Source organism: Eulemur rufifrons, chromosome 6, assembly GCF_041146395.1.
Source record: "Eulemur rufifrons isolate Redbay chromosome 6, OSU_ERuf_1, whole genome shotgun sequence".
Taxonomy (NCBI): domain Eukaryota; kingdom Metazoa; phylum Chordata; class Mammalia; order Primates; family Lemuridae; genus Eulemur; species Eulemur rufifrons.
The window spans coordinates 20603107-20621499 of record NC_090988.1 but is presented as its reverse complement, the minus strand read 5'-3'; the positions used below and the strand labels follow the sequence as shown (position 1 = coordinate 20621499).

The following is an 18393-nucleotide window of genomic DNA, read 5'->3' as shown; positions in this document are numbered from 1 at the left end:
AGTAGAGGTGGGGTCTCGCTCTTGCTCAGGCTGGTCTCGAACTCCTGAGCTCAAACGATCCGCCCACCTCGGCCTCCCAGAGTGCTAGGATTACAGGCGTGAGCCACCGCGCCCGGCCCCTCTGCTACATTTTGGATAATTTTCTTAATTCATCCTCTAATTACAAGTTGGGAAAATTTACAAACTGGACTTTGCTAACACAATTCCTCTTTGCCATCTGCCTCTATGTAAGGTTCTACCAGTAAGGGATTCTGGAGGGGCATGCAAGGTTTGAGGAGGAGGAAGAGACTTACTACTCCCTAGGTCTTTCCCCCTAAGGTCTGGCTGTGGGCTTGAAATCCTGTGAGCATTCTCTAGCAATGGTTATCTTCACCAAGCTAATGGCTCAGAGCATGGCTAGTCCCTCAGTGCCATGGCATTTCTTGGGTTCCTTAGGTGGCCAGCATTCCTGCAGCAGCTGTGCTTTCTCACCAGAGATTTTATTGACACTCAGTTCTGTGGGCCCATCCTCTAAGTTCCTAAGTCTTCCCTAGTTTCTGTGTTCTGTCAGCCCTAGTGACTTTCTGCATTTGCCACCTCTGTTACACTTAGAGTCCTCCTTTATCCTCTTAGTAGTTAACCACTTCTTACTTAGTTAGTAATTCTTGGGGAGGAGGCACTTGCCAGGTGCTGAGCAATGGCAGAGCTGGGTGAAGCTGCAGAGGCATAGGGCAGGATAGAAGAGCTGTCAAAGCTTGAGCAGAGGGTTTCAGGATTGTTGGCTGGACTAGACTTTACAGAAAGCCTCGTCCATGTTTTTTAAATTACTCTTTCAGACTTCACCTGAGATTCTTTCTTTAACCAACATTCCTTAGCCCTGAACTCATTTCCTGTCCTCATCTTTCCCTTCTTTTCTTTTCTTTATTTTATTTGCTTAAATGTGACTTTCTTTCCTGGGAGAATCATTGCAAGAATGAAAAGAATGATGGTGCTGTTGGGAGATGATGTATCTCTCTGAGCTGAGGGCTTCTTCTATGAGTTAAATAATTTTCCTGATGAGCCCAGGTGATTCCTCCTGTCTACAGTCCTGGCATCTGACCATCACCCCTTGGCTGAGCATTGCATACGGTTCATGGCAACTCCCGCTATTACCCACCCCTTTCTCCTAGGCTCCCTTCGCCAGGAATTTCATCACTTCCCAGAAGAGCCAAAATATTTGTGGTCTATTTCTCTCAGTTAGTGTTTAACCAAACATCTGTTATAAGGGGAGGGATGAACTTATGGTAAGAGGATTGCTAGCCTGAAACTTGGGCAGACCACTTCTGCAGGGTGGGAAGAGAGGGAAGGAGGGTGGGAGGCAGTGGCACAGAAGGGAGACACAATGGAATCTGGCTTCACCTCCAAGGACACTTATCTAAGCCATTTTAATCCTCGAGATTACCTAGAAAAATATTACAGCTTTGGGTCCAAACACTCTGCAGAAAACCAGATTCTCAGGCATCTTTTGAAAAATCTTTTCAAGATATTCTGCCTAGGTAAGTGTCTGTCTGTGTGTCTCCCCTCTTAAATATAAGCCATTTAGAGAGGGTCGCAGGGCATGACCGGGTTTGTGTGTAGTCAAGGTTACTTGCCAGTCCTTTTGGCACCAATTACTTAACTAGGATAAAAACTAATGCTGGTTTAGCTATTTCACAGTTCACAAAATGCTTTTATAGCCATTATCTCATTTGGTTATGTAAAAGGGAAACCAGAGGACCTAAGTGCTGTCCTTGAGTCTACATTGATTCACTAGGTGACTTCAGAGAGCCTTTTAACCTCAATGGACCGCTTAAGAAATGGAGATTCTAGTACAGTATTATTCAGATCCCAACTCAAGGGAATGTTTTGAATATGCATGAGATAAAGACCTCCCAATATATGAAGAACTGGGTGCTTTTTGGAGAAAGATATCATATAAACTAATTTATTTTAAAAAATTAACTTTCCCTGAAAGTATTCCTTAATAGTTTTTACATTCTCTGTGTAACAGCCTTTCTGGATCACTGGTCTATACAGCAGATGTAAATCTGTTTTTCTTTCTCCTAGACCTGAAAATAGCCCAACAACATGCCTCTACCCTGGATTGGGGAATGGAAAATGAAAACATGTTTTTTTTCTCTTCGACTTTTCGTTTCATGCATGTTCAGTGTTTTTTCAAACTGAGGGGCTTTATTTAATTCAAGTGAGGCTTTTTTAGTATTTTTGGTATTTGTGTTTTCTTTGATACACACTTCTTGTATCACTGTGATATAAATTCCAGGGTTTCTTTTTAAAGATGTTTCAAAAAAAGATTTTGAGGGAAGAGTTTTAAGTAGAGCGGTGGTCTGTCTTTGGGGAGCTCCAGCACAATCCCAGTGAAGAGAATGTAAACTGAGCTCTGTCCATCCCCCTGTGATGCCTGATGCCCCTTCCTCATTGCCTCCTCCTACCCAGATGGTGTGAAGGGAGACCTCCTGATTGACATCGGCTCTGGCCCCACCATCTATCAGCTCCTGTCTGCGTGTGAGTCCTTCAAGGAGATCATCGTCTCTGACTACACGGACCAGAACCTGCAGGAGCTGAGGAAGTGGCTGAAGAAGGAGCCAGAGGCTTTCGACTGGTCCCCAGTGGTGACCTACGTGTGTGATCTCGAAGGGAACAGGTAGAGAAACTGGTGTCTGCTTCTTGGCCTTCTGAGGGCACCTGAGTGACAGCTGACAGTAAAAGTATATATTTCTAAAGTTAACATATCTCATCATTTGTTGGGAGATGGCTCTGATTTCCTAGCAAGACGATCTCCCTCAAAAAATGAGTGCTAACACTTTTTGGGTCATGATTAACCAGCATTCATTCATTCAACAAACCTCTATTGAGCACCTACGATGCACCATGGTATTAGCCACTGGGATGAAACAGTGGACAAACCAGAGGAGGGCCTTTCTCTCCTAGAACTCACATCAGGAAAGGCAAGTGAGTGCCAGATCATTTAGGACTTTTTAGGCCAAGTTAAAGATCTCATACTTCAAGTGTAATGAGAAGACATTAGAGGTATAACCAGGAGGGTGATCAGACCCAGTATACATTGACAAGACCTCCCTGGCTGCTGTGTGGCAAATGGATTACAGGGGTTTACAGCAGAACAAGAGATGCAGAAAGGAGACAATTCAGGTCCAGGTGAGAGATGATGGTGACTTGGACTATGGCGATGGAGAGAAGTAGATGGTTTTAAGATTGATTTTTGAGCTAGAATGAATAATAGCTGGTTATGATTGGTTATGGGGTGTGAGGAGAGGGAAATGTCAAGGACGCCGCCCATGTTCCTAAACTTGAACAACAGGAAAATTGAAGTACCATTCCTGAATCCCAGGGATCAATATAAAATCATGAGGATTTAACATCTTCCTAAATAAGATGCCTCTTGCACTCTCCTGTGGAAGTAATGGTCCATTCATTTCTCTGTAATTGCACTTGTAATTGATGCCCATCAATTTGCTAAGTTTTGTTTATTTCTAAAAGTCAGTTTCTCTTCTGAAACTAACTCTAATGTCTGCTTCTATTTCTTTAACCTTTAGTTTTCTTTTAATGGTCTACTGGTACTGCTGGCATATTTCTTCCTCTTGAGGTTATTAGGAATAGTCTAACTTTATATTTATTTTCTTACATATTGTTGATACACTGTCTTATTGGTAGTAACATGGATTGTCAATGTAAGTTATCAAGGTGACTCACTGGTGGCACAATTCTTTATAGAATAGCAGTATGAATAAACTAGAGGTTTTATTTCTTTATTTTTTCACAGTTAACATTTTTGCTATCATCTGGAGTTGCTTAATTTCCACTGGGTTTACATTGATCTTTTATACCTATTATCAGGCATAGTAAGTCTTGAAATCAGGTAGTGTATGTCTTCCAACTTGGATTTTTTAGGACTATTTTTGGCAATTGTAGTGCCAGTATATTTTGATATAAACTTCAGAACAAGCTTGTCACTTTCTCAAAAAAAAAAAAAAAAAGGCCTGCTGATACTTAAAATGGGATTTCTTTGAGTTTGCAGATCAATTTAGGAGAATGGACATGTTAGCTCTCCAGTCCATGAACGTGGTTTATCTCTTCGTTTATTTAGCACTTCTTTAATTTCGCTCACCAATGTTTTATAGTTCTCATATTTTGCATATGTTTTGGTAAAATTTTTCCTAAGTGTTTCATGATTTTAATGCCATTGTTAATTGTATTTTTAAAATTTCATTTTTATTTCATTTTATTAATTTCATTTTTATTACATTTGGTAGCATATTAAAATATGATTGATTTTTATTTATTGGCCTTGTGTACCATGACTTTGCTGACTTCACAAATTAATTTTAGTAGTGCTTTTTTGTAGATTGCATAGAGTTTTCTATGTACACTATTATATCATCTGCAAATAAAAACAAATTTTGGGGCGGGTTCAGTGGCTTGCACCTGTAATCCTATCATTCTGGGCTGCCAAGGTAGGAAGATCACTTAAGGTCAGAAGTTTGAGACCAGCCTGAGCAACAGCGACACCTGTCTCTACTACAAATAGAAAAAATTAGCCGGGCATGGTAGCGTGTGCCTGCAGTCCCAGCTACTCAGGAGGCTGAGGCAGGAGGATTGCTTGAGCCCAGGAGTTTGAGGTTGCAGTGAGCTATGATTCCATCACTGCACTATAGCCTGGGTGACAGAGTGAGACTGCCCCCCCCCAAAAAAAAACAAACAAAAGAAATTTATCCTTTGTATTCCTAACCTCTTCGAAGTTTTTAATCAAATGTTGAATTTTGTCGAATTTTTTTGCATTTATTGAGGTGGTCATATGATTTTTCTCCTTTATTCTGAAAGTGTGAATTATATTGGATAATTTTCAATGTTGAACCAAACTGGCATAACCCCTTGGTCATGAAATATTCTTTCTATGTATTGCTAGATGTGATTTGCTAATATTTTGTTTAGGATTTTTACAACTATATTCATGAGGGATATTGAACTATATTTTTCTTTTCTTATAGTGTGCTTGGCAGATTTTGATAACAGCACGGTGCCAGAGTCATTAGATAAGTTGAGTGTGATTTCTCCCCCTCTATTTTCTGAAAGCATTTGTGTATTAGTAGTGTTATTTCCATCTAAAATGATTGATAGAATTCATCTGGACTTGAGGATTTTTTTTCATGTTTGGAAAGGTATTTTTAATTAGAATAGCATTTCTTTAGTGGCTACTTGGATTTTCTGTTTCTTTTTTTGTCTGTTTTTATAAGTAGTATTTTTCAAGGAGTTTTTCCCTTTCATCCTGGTTTTCAACTTTATTGGCATGAAGATTTTTTACAAATCCTTTTAATACCCTTTTATGGCTGTAGGATCTGTAGTGATCTCCTCTCTTTCATTCTTGATATTAGTAATTTGTCTTCTTTTTTTAAATCTTGATCAACTTTGCTAGAGATTGAGCAATTTTGTTAATCTTTTCAAAAAATCAACTTTTGGCTTTGTTGATTTTTCTTTATTTTCTGTCCATTTTCTCCTTTCTTGGTTTCTGTTATTTTTTAAATTTTCTTTCTTCCATGTATTTTAATTTTAATTCTTTTTCTAATTTCTTTTTAATTGTTTTCTAGCTTTCTAAAATTTCTTATTTTTAATTCTTTCTCTAGCTTCTTAACATGGAAACTTAGATCATTGATTTCACATATTTCTTTCTTCTAATGTAGGCATTTAGAACTGCAAATTTCCTTCAGTACTGTGATTTTTTTGCATGTTATATTTTTATTATCCAATTCAGCATATTTTCTCATTTTTTTGGTAATTTCTGTTTTGACCATAAATTATTTAGAATTGTGTTAGTTTCCAAAAATTTTGGGATTTTTTTTTAGGTATCTTATTGCTATTGGTTTCTAGTTAAATTTTGTTGTAGTCAGAGATTTATTTTGTGGCCTAGCATGTATTCTATCTTGCTGAATATTATGTGTGATTTCTACATTGAAAAGAATGTACATTGTCCAATTGTAGATGTAGTTTCTATAAATATCAATTAAATCAGGTAGATTGATAGTATTGCTCAAATTTTCTACATCCTTACTGATTGTTTCCTTAGTCTATCAATTACTGAGAGAGAAGTGTTAACATCTCAAACTATGATTGCTGATTTATCCCTTGCTTCCTATAGTTCTGTCAACGTTTGCTTTATGCACTTTGAAGCTTGTTATTAGCTCTGTTATATACCTTTAGGACTGTTATGTCTTCTTGATGAATTGACCATTTTATCATTATGAAATATCTCCCTTTGTCTCTAGTGATACACTTTGTCTTGAAGTCTGCTTTTTCAGATGTTCATATAGCCACATCAGCCTTCCTATGCCTGGTGTGTGCGCAGTGTGGTAGTCAGCCTCTCAAATGGCTCCCAATAATCTTTGTCTCACCCTGGTGTAATCCCCTCCCCTAGGATATTCGTTGGATTTAGTTAATTCTGACTAATTTGGTAGAATGCAGCATAGTGATGGAACATCTATTCTCAGATTAAGTTTAAAAAGACTACAGCACCACTATGCACCTATTAGAATGGTCAGAATCCAGAACACAGACAACACCAAATGCTGGAGAGGATATGGAGCAACAGGAACTCTCACTCATTGCTGAAGGGAAGGCAGTTTGTTCCTTAAAAAACTCAACACACTCTTACCATTCAATCCAGCAATTGCAGTCTGTGGTATTTACCCCCAAACATTGAAAATTTATGTCCACATGAAAAGCTGTATGCAGATATATAACAGCCTTGTTCATAATTGCCCCAAATTGGAAGCATCCAAGCTATCTTTCAGTAGGCAAATGAATAAACGAACTGTGGTACATCCAGACAATGGACTATTATTCAGTGCTTTAAAAAAAAAAAAACCCAGATGGGCTATCAAGCCATGAAAAAATGTGAAGGAAACTTAAATTCATATGACTAAGTGATAAGCCAATCTGAAAATTCTCCATACTATATGATTCCAACAATATGATATTCTGGAAAAGGCAAAACTATGGAGGAAGTAAAAAGATCAGTGGTTGCCAGAGGTTTGGAGGAGGAAAGGAGGCATAGGTGGGGCACAGAGGATTTTCAGGACAGTGGGAGGGACTACTCTGTATGACACTATAATGATGGACACATGCCAATATGCATTTGTCCAAACCCATATAATGTACAATACCAAGAGTGAATCTTAATGTAAACTATGGACTTTGGGTGATAATAATGTGCCAATATAGGCCTTCTGCTCAACTTTGCAGTGAACCTAATACTGCTGGAAAAAATAAATTGATTAAAAAAAAAAAACTATAGCTTTTTACTGGGTATTCTCTCTACTCTCACACACTTGTCCTGAGGAGTGAGCTTGGACGCAAATTTCTCCCCAGTTGAGCCTTCAGATGAGTCTGAATACTTGACCAATGCTCTGTGTGCAACTTCCTGAGAGACTGCACCAGAAGCACAGCTAATCTGTACCCAGATTTCTGACCCACAGAAACTGTGAGATAAATGTTTGCAATTTCTGCAGCAATAGATAACTAATATACATGATGTATCTATATATGTTTTCCCACTCTTTTGTTTTCCTACTGCCTATGTTTTTATACTTTATTATTTTTTTGCAAATAGTACATAGTAGGTATTGCTTTTTAATACAGACTGACAATTTCTACTTTTTAACTAAACTGTTTAGTCCATTTACATTTAACGTAATTACTGATATGATATGGTTGAGTTTAAATCTATCATCTTGGTATGTTTTCTATTTGTTCTATCTTATTGTTGTTCATCTGTGTCTTCCTGCTTCCTCTTGGTGAATGGAGTAACTTTTAGTATTCCATTTAGTATAAGTGTACATATTTTTAGTATTTCTTTTTATCTCCTCTATTAATCTCTTCCGTGTTTTGTGTGATTTTTCTAGAAATTGCAGTAAGCATCCTTAACATATCTATCACCTCAGGAACAATGTAAGATGTTACAATAGTGTAATTTCCTTAACCCACTCTTCTGCCCCTTATGATCTTGTTGTCATATATCTTATTCCTATGTATAGTATAACACTACAAGGCATTTTATTATTTTGCGTTTAACAGTCAGTAGTGTTTTTATTTATTTTTATTTTTTATCATTTTATTTTTAATTATGATAAAAAATTTACCCTATTAACTATTTTTAAGTGTGCAGCTCAGAAACGTTAAGTATATTCACACAAATCAGTAGTGTTTTAAGCAATATATATAACAATATATATTCAACATGAGGAATTTGGACTGAATATTTGTGTCCCCTCCAAATTCCTATGCTGAAATCCTAACCCCCAATGTGATGGTATTATTAGGAGGTGGGGACTTTAGGAGCTAATTACATCATGAGGGTAAAGCCCTCACAGATGGGATTAGGGCTCCTATAAAAGGGACCCCAGAGACCTCTCTAGCTCTCCTTCTGCCATGTGAAGACACAATGAAAAGTCAGCTCTCTGCAACCCAGAAGAGTGTCCTCACCAGAGCCTGACCATGCTGGCATCCTGATCTCAGACTTCCAGCCTCCGGAACTGTGAGAAGTACAAGTCTATTGTTTTTAAGCTACCCAGTCTATGGCATTCTATTTTAGGAGCCCAAACTGGTTAGTATTATTTATATATATAAAATCTTTTTTTTTTATTTACCCACATATCTTTCTTTTCTAGTATTCTTTATTCCTTTCTGCAGATCTAAGCTTATGTCTGGCATGATTTTTCTTCACCCAAAGACCTTCTTTTAATATTACTTATAAGGCAGGCCTGCTGGAGACAAATTCTCTTAACTCACCAAGTCAGATAAGAATCAGTGAATTTTTTTTTTCTTTCTGATAATTTGAAGAATTTAGCAACTTTCAATACCCAAAGTCCTTCTGGCATCTCTCATCCTGTTTTTGTTATTACAATATGAAATTGTTAAATTCAAACATTGTAATTGAAAATATTATTTTTATATTTTCTTTCAGGATCAGTTTGGACATTTGCTTTTGTTTTGTAATCATATTTACAATTACTTGGACATATTTTATGCTCAGTTTATACAACTTTTCTTGTTACTGAGTTTTTAATTTTGATTCATCTCTCAACTGAATAGGTCTTCAAATAATTTTTATTTTATTTATTTATTTATTTATTTATTTTTTGAGACAGAGTCTCACTTTGCTGCCTGGGCTAGAGTGCCGTGGCGTCAGCCTAGCTCACAGCAACCTCAAAGTCCTAGGTTTAAGCAATCCTTCTGCCTCAGCCTCCCGAGTAGCTGGGACTACACGTATGTGCCACCATGCCCAGCTAATTTTTTTTATATATATTTTTAGCTGTCCAGATCATTTCTTTCTATTTTTAGTAGAGACAGGGTCTCGCTCTTGCTCAGGCTGGTCTCGAACTCCTGACCTCCAGTGATCCTCCCCCCTCAGCCTCCCAGAGTGCTAGGATTACAGGCGTGAGCCACTGTGCCCGGCCCAAATAATTTTTTCAAGAAGAACACCTAGTGACATATTTTCTAACTCCGTGTATATATCAGAATGTATTTTTGTTGCCCTTACACAGTAACAATATCCTAAAATTGTTTAATATTGCTTAAATATTGAGTCTTTTTTTGGCATTTAGTAAGAAGTTGACAGAGGCTATTTTCATATGCCATTTTAATCCTTAAACCCCTTACTTAGGATTTTATGCTAGCTGTAGCCTTCAAAGTAAAGATATATTCTTAGAAATAAAAGTAATTTGATACTTTTATTTTTTCTGTTGACTATGTGATTCCACAGAATGAAATTGATATTAACTAGAAAACAAACTGCAGGTATGAGGATATGGATGATATCCAAAATTATTAAATAAGTAAGAAAGTTTCCAGGATTTGTAGAATTTCAGGGAAAGTTTATTAAAAAAACCCAAGTCCTCAGTCATTGTTAGACACCATACCTTACTAAAGTCCAGATCATATGTCAAGAAGGCTTTCAAAGCGTTGTTCTCAATTTCCCTAGCCGTCACAGGCCTTTCCATCTCATTCAGAAATAAACCCTTACAATCTACCAGGATACTAAAAGCATTACTTATCTCATGCCTGAATTGTCAGCTTGGAACAATTGGCTCTTGAGACACTGGCCCTTCTCAATTGCTCTGTTAGAATAAGGAGCTGTATTTTTGGCAGTAAATTTCTGCATTCTTACCCTTATCCTTGCGCTAGATCCTATGGCTTTAACTATTTTAAGAACGATAGTGATCCCCATTCAACTTACATCTTTCTTGCATCTTCAAGTAACTCCATCAACCTACAACCTATTTTCCCCAAGATGATTTTTTTCTTTATCTGAAGCTCTTTCTCATGCTGATGGCTGCCAAAGATATTGTGAGCTCTCTCCTGTTCTTCTGCCTTTACAGTGTGACTCATGCATTTAAATACCACTCATTTTTAGAACTATCCGAAACGTTGTAAGGCATCGGTACCAAATTCTTGCCTCATGCTGTTCATTTATTAAGTCAGAAAGTCAAACGCTAAGATATAACTACTCAAGCTTCTAATGTGAACAGAGGAAAATGAGCTTTTTCCTTAAGAAATCGTAGAAAAAGCATTAATTAACTTCCAGCCCCTGGAACGTGGAACATATGGCTTAGACTTGTGGCCCCCAGACTAGCAGCTTTGACGTCATGCGGGGCCTTTTAGAAATGCAGACTCTTGGCGGGCGCAGTGGCTCACGCCTGTAATCCTAGCACTTGGGGAGGCTGAGACAGGAGGATCACCTGAACTCAGGAGTTTGAGGTTGCTGTGAGCTAGGCTGACGCCACGGCACTCTAGCCCGGGCAACAGAGTGAGACTCTGTCTCAAAAAAAAAAAAAAGAAGAAGAAGAAGAAAAGAAAAGAAATGCAGACTCTTGGGCCCCCTTGGCTTCCCACAGAATCAGAATCTGCACTTTGACAAGATCTGTTGGTGGTTGTGTGCACATTACAGTTGGAGAAGCACCGGTGTCTAGAGCGGGGCTTCCCACCAGGTGTGCTGGGGCACATAGGTGGGTGGGAATGAGTTACAGACGTGCTGTTCCAGCTGTTCTTCTCAGCCCTCTGGGCAGCCAGGTGAGACCTGGAGAGACTGGAGCCCCTCCTGGTCACCTCTGTAGAGAGCAGCTCCTTTACTTAACCTCAACATACCTAAGAGAAGAAAGCTTGAGTACCTGTCGAGGTGGCAGTTCTCTGAAGTAAATGCTCTCTGTACTAAGATCTCCATATCTATTTAAAAAGATGTTCGTATGTTGTCTGAAAATAGACACAGTTGTGCCAAATGTGTTCCACAAACTAATGAACCACCTCTGTTCCTCAAAGTGTCTCTGGATTTTCACGGTTTGCAAAAGGGTATTGATATTCTTTCTCAAATTCAAGCTCTTGATGATCATGATGATGGTTTCAGTGATGCCCAGGAAGTTTCTGCCTTTTATAAGGATGCCTCTCTCTTAAATAGGTGTGCTCACTGCATTACCTCTTGGGGAAAATTAACAGGACAGGTTTAGAAACCCTTCAACTAGCCATTTCCTTCAACTTGTAAATATTTCTACTCATATATCTCAGTGCATGTCAAACTCACTGTGTCCAAAAGACAACTGTGATCTACTCCAGATCGCCTTCATTTCTGGTACTCATAGCTCTTTGAATGGCACCATCATATAATTAATTGGACAAGCCAGGACTCTAGAAGTCAATCTCGTCATCTCCCTCTCTGTCATGTTCCATGTCTGACCTAGCACCAAGTTCTGCCCATTTTAATTCCTGAATTCCTCGCTAACCAGTGTCTTTCTTCCAGTGCTTACCATCACCTGGTCCAAGCTACCCTCCTCTTTCCTAACTGGCCTCCCTCACCGACTCAGTTCTTTTCCACTCTGCGGCCCAAGTGATCATCTCAAAATGTCAATTGGATCATGTCACTCCCTTTCTTATCATTCCTTAATGACTTCCAATGGCTTCCAGGATAAAAAGCAAAATTCCTAACATGGACCACAAAGCCCTGCCTCGTCCAGCACCTGCTGACCTGTTTGCCTCACACTCCAGGCACACTGGCTTTCTCCTCTCCACGAGGGGATTCCAGGCAAGACCGTAATCTCCATGAGGATAGGATCTGTTTCTCATTTGTTCATCCTGTGTCCCCAGTGTCCAGCACACTTCCTGTCACATAATAGAGGTTCACACCATATTTGTAAAATGAATGAATGCATGCATTTTGCTTTTCAGACTCTCCCTCCTAGGAGGTCTATCACCTGATTCAGGTGTGGTCTACAACAGAGGTTTACCAATGATGATTCCTTGCTCTTAACAATTCTTACAATGACATCCAAGCTTATTTAGCCTTGATTTCCTTGACATGTTTTGATGGTTCTCTTTCAGGAGGGCCTGCAGGAACCTCTGGGGATGGGGCCTGGGGGGAGGTGAGTGCAACTGGAAAAAGCTTGTCCGGGAGCTTCTGAGCCACCACCTGCCTTGCCCAGGCAGGGCAGGAGGAGCTTCCTCTCAATCCCAGGCTAATTACCTGGAATGCGGGAAGGCTTTCTCACAGAGCCTTCTTCCCAGCAGCCCTCCTCTTACTCTTTCATTCCTCGCTCCCCACGTCCCTCAGGCTTTTATAGACAGCATATTTACAGAGGAAATTGCTGCGTTTTTTTGCATATTGATTCATTTGAAAGAGCAGATCTTTAGAACTAGAGAAATGGCCACACTGCTGTTCGCTCTCCGTAAAACAGCATAGCACTTTTCTGGTGTGCTTTTATTGCCTACCCCTTGAGCTAAACGTGAGGCTGAGTGGTAATGGCCGAGGCCTCCTGTGAGCCCATCTCCCCGGTGCATCTGCAGCCCCAGAGGGGCCCTGAGGAGCAGCCTTTGCGTAGCTGCCCTGGCAACCGAGTCCCCAGCGTTTGCTGTGTGTCCAAGGACAAGCAGGTATCTACGACAGTGGGTGTTCTAACAAATTTCCCTCTCAAATTGTCACATTCTCTGTGAGCTTTCCAGACTTCACAGTGTGTCTCACAGTTTGGGAGCAATTTCCATCATCATCTGTCTGGCAAGTACTAGTTCTGTGGTAACTTGTGTCTTTAAAATAGCTTAATACAGAAGAGGGAACAGAGGTCCATTCTGCTTCTGACGTAACCAAATACGTATTTCCAAAATGTTGCCAATGATCCTCTGATCATTTTTAAACGCATCCCAAAGAACACTACGTTGTCACTATTTTAGCTTTTGGTATACGATTAAGTTATCCATATGTGCAGGTAAGTTATTTAAAATTTTCCATTCTAGATTAATTTACTTTTTCAAATCCATGTTTCTCACAGACTTCCAACGTGTTGAATTATTACTTTTATTCTTAAAATGTTCTATCAAATTATTCATGTTCTATCAAGGGTGAGTGGCAGCTTTGTAACTAGTTTCCCTGCCTTTAGAATGACTAACTGTCCCAGCTTGCCCTGGACCGCAAGGGGCATCCAGGATATGGGATTTTCAATGCTAAAACCAGAAACGTCCAAGACAAATCAGGACAAATTTTTTTTTGAGACAGGGTCTCACTCTGTTGCTTAGGCTAGAGTGCAGTAGCATCATCACAGCTCACTGCAAGCTCAGTGGGCTGAGCTTCTGGGCTGAAGTGATCCTCCTGCCTCAGCCTCCCCAGTAGCTGGGACTGCAGGGACATGCCACCATGCCTGGCTAATTTTTCTATTTTTTGTAGAGACAGGGTCTTGCTATGTTATGCAGGCTGGTCTCAAACTTCTGCCCTCAAGTGATCCTCTTGCCTTAGCCTCCCAAAGTGCTAGGATTCCAGGAGTGAGCCACTGTGCCTGATTCAAGGACAATTTTTATTCTCTATCTAGATAGCAGTTTAGTGGTTGGTAGGAATTCCCTGAAAACAATACCCTACTAAGCTTCTCTCTCTCTCTCTCTCTTTTTAATATAACAGCTTATTGAGATATAACTCACATACCATACAATTAATGCACCCATTTAAAGTGTGCAATTCAATGGTTTTTAGTATGCTCACAGAGTTATGCAACTTTCACCACAATTTTAGAACATTTTAACAATTCCCAAAAGAAACTCTATACTCATTAGCAGTAACTCTGATTTCCCCCTCAAATTCCTCAGCCCCTGGCAATCACTGGTCTGCTTTCAGTCTCTATAGTTTGCCTTTTCTGGACATTTCCTATAAATGGAATCATACAACACGTGGCCTTTTGGTTCTGCTTTTTTCATTTAGTATAATGTCTTCAGGGTTCACCCATGTTGTAGCGTGCGTCAGAACATCATTTATTTTGTTGCAGAATAATATTCCATTGTATGTATATACCACATTTTATTTACCTATTCATAAGTTGATGGATATTTGGATTATTTTCACCTTTTGGCTATTTATGAACATTCATATACAGGTTTTTGTGTGGATATATGTTTTTCATTTCTCTTGAGTATATACCTCGGTGGCATTCCTGGGTCATGTGGTCACTCTATGCTTAACCTTTTGAGGAACTGCCAGACTATTTTCCAAATTAGCTGGACTATTTTACATTCTCACCAGCAGGGTACGTAGGCTCCAGTTTCTGTGCATTCTTGCCAACATTTGTTATTATCTGTCTTTTTTATTCTAGCCATCCTGGTGGATGTGAAGTGGTAGCTCATGGTTTTGATTTGCATTTCTCTGATGGCCAGTGATGTTGAGCATATGGTTATTGCTAAGCTTCTTAAATGGAAAATGATAGCAAACATAAACGATGTTTGCAAATAACTGATCATATGCACCAGGTTTAAGATTTTAACTCAATATTTAAATTAGATGCCCACAGCTAATTTCTACTGTCTCACATCATTTGACCTGGAGGTAAATCTGCAAGTTTTATTTAAACCATGGCGTTTTCCTCATGACCAGAAATGGTCCCAGTGTAAGTCTCTCTCTTACTTGCTCTGAGGCTGGGCCATCCTCTGCCATCGCCGTCAAGCCTTATTGCCCAAGCGGCCGTCTTCTCCTGGCGGCTGAGTGTGAGACCGGATCTGCTCCCCAGGGCTTTGCTGATTAACTTCCCCTAAGGGTGCGGTACCCAGCAGTCACTTCTGTTATTAGGGCTCTGTGGCCCGGGGCCTGACCCTTTGCACACTCTAGATTTCTTCCCTTTCTCTCACCTTTCAGATTTTTCCCAACTTCTTTCTCCTTTGTCTGCCCCTCTCCAGTTTCTCTTGTGTGCTTTATGTGTCTATTTCATTTTGATCACTTGTAGTTTGCTCTTCATTCCTCCCCTAACAAATTCAAATAGTATCGAAGCCACTGTATCCCAGCGCCTGTGCCACCTCTTCTCCTCTCATTAGCTGATTTTCTCTCAAGAAATGCCATTGATGTGGCAGAAAAGGACAAGATTCCTGTTCCCGGCAAGGCTACCAAGAAAATGATCTCTGTCAGAACACATATTCTCTTTCTGCAATACCTTTTGGAGCGTGAGAATGGAAACCTGTGGTTTTCTTCTCTCCAGGAGGGCCCTGTCCACAGCTGTGGGGTAGTGACCAACAGTTTCTAAAAACGTCCATGGGGGCCTCACGCCTCTACTGATCAGCAACTACTATTGATACAAAGGTAATGTCTCCGCATCTCAAACCCATTATTACCTGCTACGTATGGGTCAGATGGCCACAACCTTACAGTCTGACAGAGCAGATGAGGACAGTAATAATAATAACAAATAAACCATAATAAGCGAGCCAGGTACTATACGAAGCAATGGAGGAAGGGTAATTCCATGCAGGGCAGTCCAGGGTAGCAGCAGGCAGGAAGGTATTAATATTATTATTATCATTTCTATGCTATGACTCACTTTACAAAGCACTTTAACCCAGCTCAGCAAAATAGGGCCACAGTCAAATGCCACAAAGGGCCCTCATTTCTTCCTCCTCTGTTTTCTCAGTAGAGGTGACCCCAAGGATGCACATTTGGGGCAACGCTGCCATTGTGAGCCTCAACCCAAGGGATCTGGGGCCTGGGGTAGCAAACGTTTGTGGACTTGTGTTTTTCAGAGTCAAGGGGCCAGAGAAGGAAGAGAAGTTGAGGCAGACGGTGACGCAGGTGCTGAAGTGCGACGTGACCCAGAGCCAGCCGCTGGGTGCCGTGTCCCTACCGGCGGCCGACTGCCTGCTCAGCACGCTGTGCCTGGACGCCGCCTGCCCCGACCTCCCCAGCTACCGCACCGCCCTCCGCAACCTCAGCAGCCTGCTCAAGCCGGGAGGCTTCCTGGTGGTGGCGGACGTGCTGAAGTCCAGCCACTACATGATTGGCGAGCAGAGGTTCTCCAGCCTCTCCGTGGACCGCGAGGCGGTGGAGGCCGCGGTGAGAGAGGCCGGCTACGCGATCGAGCAGTTCGAGGTGATCTCTCAAAATTACTCTTCCACCATGGCCAATAACGAAGGACTTTTCTTCCTGGTGGGGCGGAAGCTGAGCAGATCTACATGACACCTGTGATCTCAATTAAAGCAATTCCTTTGACCTGCCCGATGTTCTTCAGTCCTTGGTTCTGAATGCCACGGGTCATTGTGCTGAGTCAAGGTTAAGCGGCCGGGGCCAGGAAGTGCGTCTAGGACGGGGCTGGAGTGGTCGGTCAGTCTAGGAACAATTCGGTGACCGCCTGTTCGGTGCTCCACCCATGTGCTGGTGCTAGGGGACCAGTCTTCACCGCCTGTGTTTACAGAAGCACACCTCACTTCCCTAAAGTCCAGTTACGGGGGCTCAAACCCACACCTGCCTACAGAGGGTGTCTGTAGTTATTCACTCTTAGTTTCCCAGGGGACCTTCTGCCTCCTCCTCTCCTGGAAACAAGCTTCTCCTGCTCTTCAACTCTTGCCTTCTCCCTGGAGGAGGCTACCACACCCCAGTCTTCGCTGGTGACTGGGCTGCCCTGGCCATAGCCTTTCTCTGCTGGCTCCACTCTGGCCTCAGAGGTCAGGAAACAGCTGTCCAGCACTTCTGTTCACCCAGCAATCCAATTTTTTATTAAGCTGCAAACATCATTCCATTTTCAAATTCTCACTCTGCCATGTATTAGCCATTTCTCCTTAGGCAAGTTATATAAGTGTGCCTCAGTTTCCTCATCTGTAAAATGAGATTAAAATAGAACTTCTTAGTAAGAGAATTAGAATGATTTGCTCCCTATATGGGACCTAGGATAATGCTTGGTACTTGATAAGCATTCAGTCACTGTTAGCTATAATCAATATTATCATACTCATCACCTTTGGCATTGGTTGCCAAAGCAGCTGAGAAAAGATGTCTCAATCTCCAAGTAGCAGAGCCCAGTTGCTGCTCTGGGCTCAGGCACCCAGGCCCTTTCCTGGCATTGCCTTCAAGAGGGGCTGTGATATAACTCAGTTTCTTTACCACATGCCACCAGTTCCCTTCTGATTTAAGAAACATCCAGCAAACATTTATTTAGCACCCACCATGTGTCTTTCATGCACCAGACACTGAGAATGCAAATGAAACCCCAGTGTCAGCTGCTCATGAGTCCTCATCCTTGTATTATGTCACAGTAACAGCCCAAATGCTCCCAGGTACTTCCGAGGGCAACAGTGCACCTGCAGTAGCAGTCCCCACCCAGAACCCACCCTGCCCAGCCTCTCCTGCTCAAGCTGTGGTGCTGCTGGTCCACGTGCCCAGCCTGGGGATGCTGGGGAGGGAACAACACGGCCTGTTTTGAGAAAGATGCTGCCCGTGCCCAGGGTTCTGCTTTGGATGCCTCAGAGCCATGCTGGTTTCCTCCCCAAGAGGTAAGAACACTTTCCATCCATACCAGGAATTGGCAAACTTTTCCTGCCCAGGGCCAGATAGTAAATATTTTTGGCTTTGTGGTCATACAGTCCTGATTGCAACTACAGAACCCTGCAGTTGTCTCAGAAGCAGCCACAGACACTGTAAACACAAACATACGTGTTTGTGATCCCATTAAGACTTTATTTATTTACAGAAACAGGTGGGTGAGTGGATTTGGCCTAGGGGTTGTGGTTTGCAGACCCCTGATCTAGGCCCTGAAGTAGCCCTGTTTGTGCCCAAAGTTTTACTGATGATCCCCAATTTACACTTGACTTACATTTTTCGACTTTACAATGGTGTGAAAGTGATATACATGCAGTAAAAACTGTATTTTGAATTTTGATCTTTTATTTACATAAGCATTCTAAACACTTTTAAGGTGGCTAGGTTAAGCTATGACGTTCAGTAGATTAGATGCATTCAATTTATGTGTTTATCTATTATAAGTCAAACAACTCATAATATTTTCAACTTATGATGGGTTTATGGGACGTGACCCCATTGTAAGTCAAGGACCATCTGTATAAATTTTCTTCTGAGCAGTCTGGTTAGTGTCT

The 18393-nt window shown here is 41.1% G+C and overlaps 1 protein-coding gene across 1 annotated transcript; it reads left to right on the top strand.

Annotated features, from left to right (window-relative positions):
• Positions 1-1272: 1272 nt before the first annotated feature.
• Positions 1273-16521, top strand: NNMT (nicotinamide N-methyltransferase). The gene is made up of 3 exons (XM_069470885.1): positions 1273-1514; positions 2452-2659; positions 16051-16521. The coding sequence occupies exons 1-3, from the start codon at positions 1361-1363 to the stop codon at positions 16481-16483; spliced, it is 795 nt and encodes a 264-aa protein (XP_069326986.1). The 5' UTR covers positions 1273-1360; the 3' UTR covers positions 16484-16521.
• Positions 16522-18393: the final 1872 nt, after the last annotated feature.

What these genes read in the sequence shown, in the direction of transcription:
- NNMT (XM_069470885.1), top strand. Translation starts at nt 1,361, where the DNA reads ATGGAATCTGGCTTCACCTCCAAGGACACTTATCTAAGCCATTTTAAT. An exon ending in TTTCAAGATATTCTGCCTAG is followed by an intron (nt 1,515 to 2,451) that starts GTAAGTGTCTGT and finishes CCTCCTACCCAG; the next exon opens with ATGGTGTGAAGGGAGACCTC. An exon ending in TGTGATCTCGAAGGGAACAG is followed by an intron (nt 2,660 to 16,050) that starts GTAGAGAAACTG and finishes TGTGTTTTTCAG; the next exon opens with AGTCAAGGGGCCAGAGAAGG.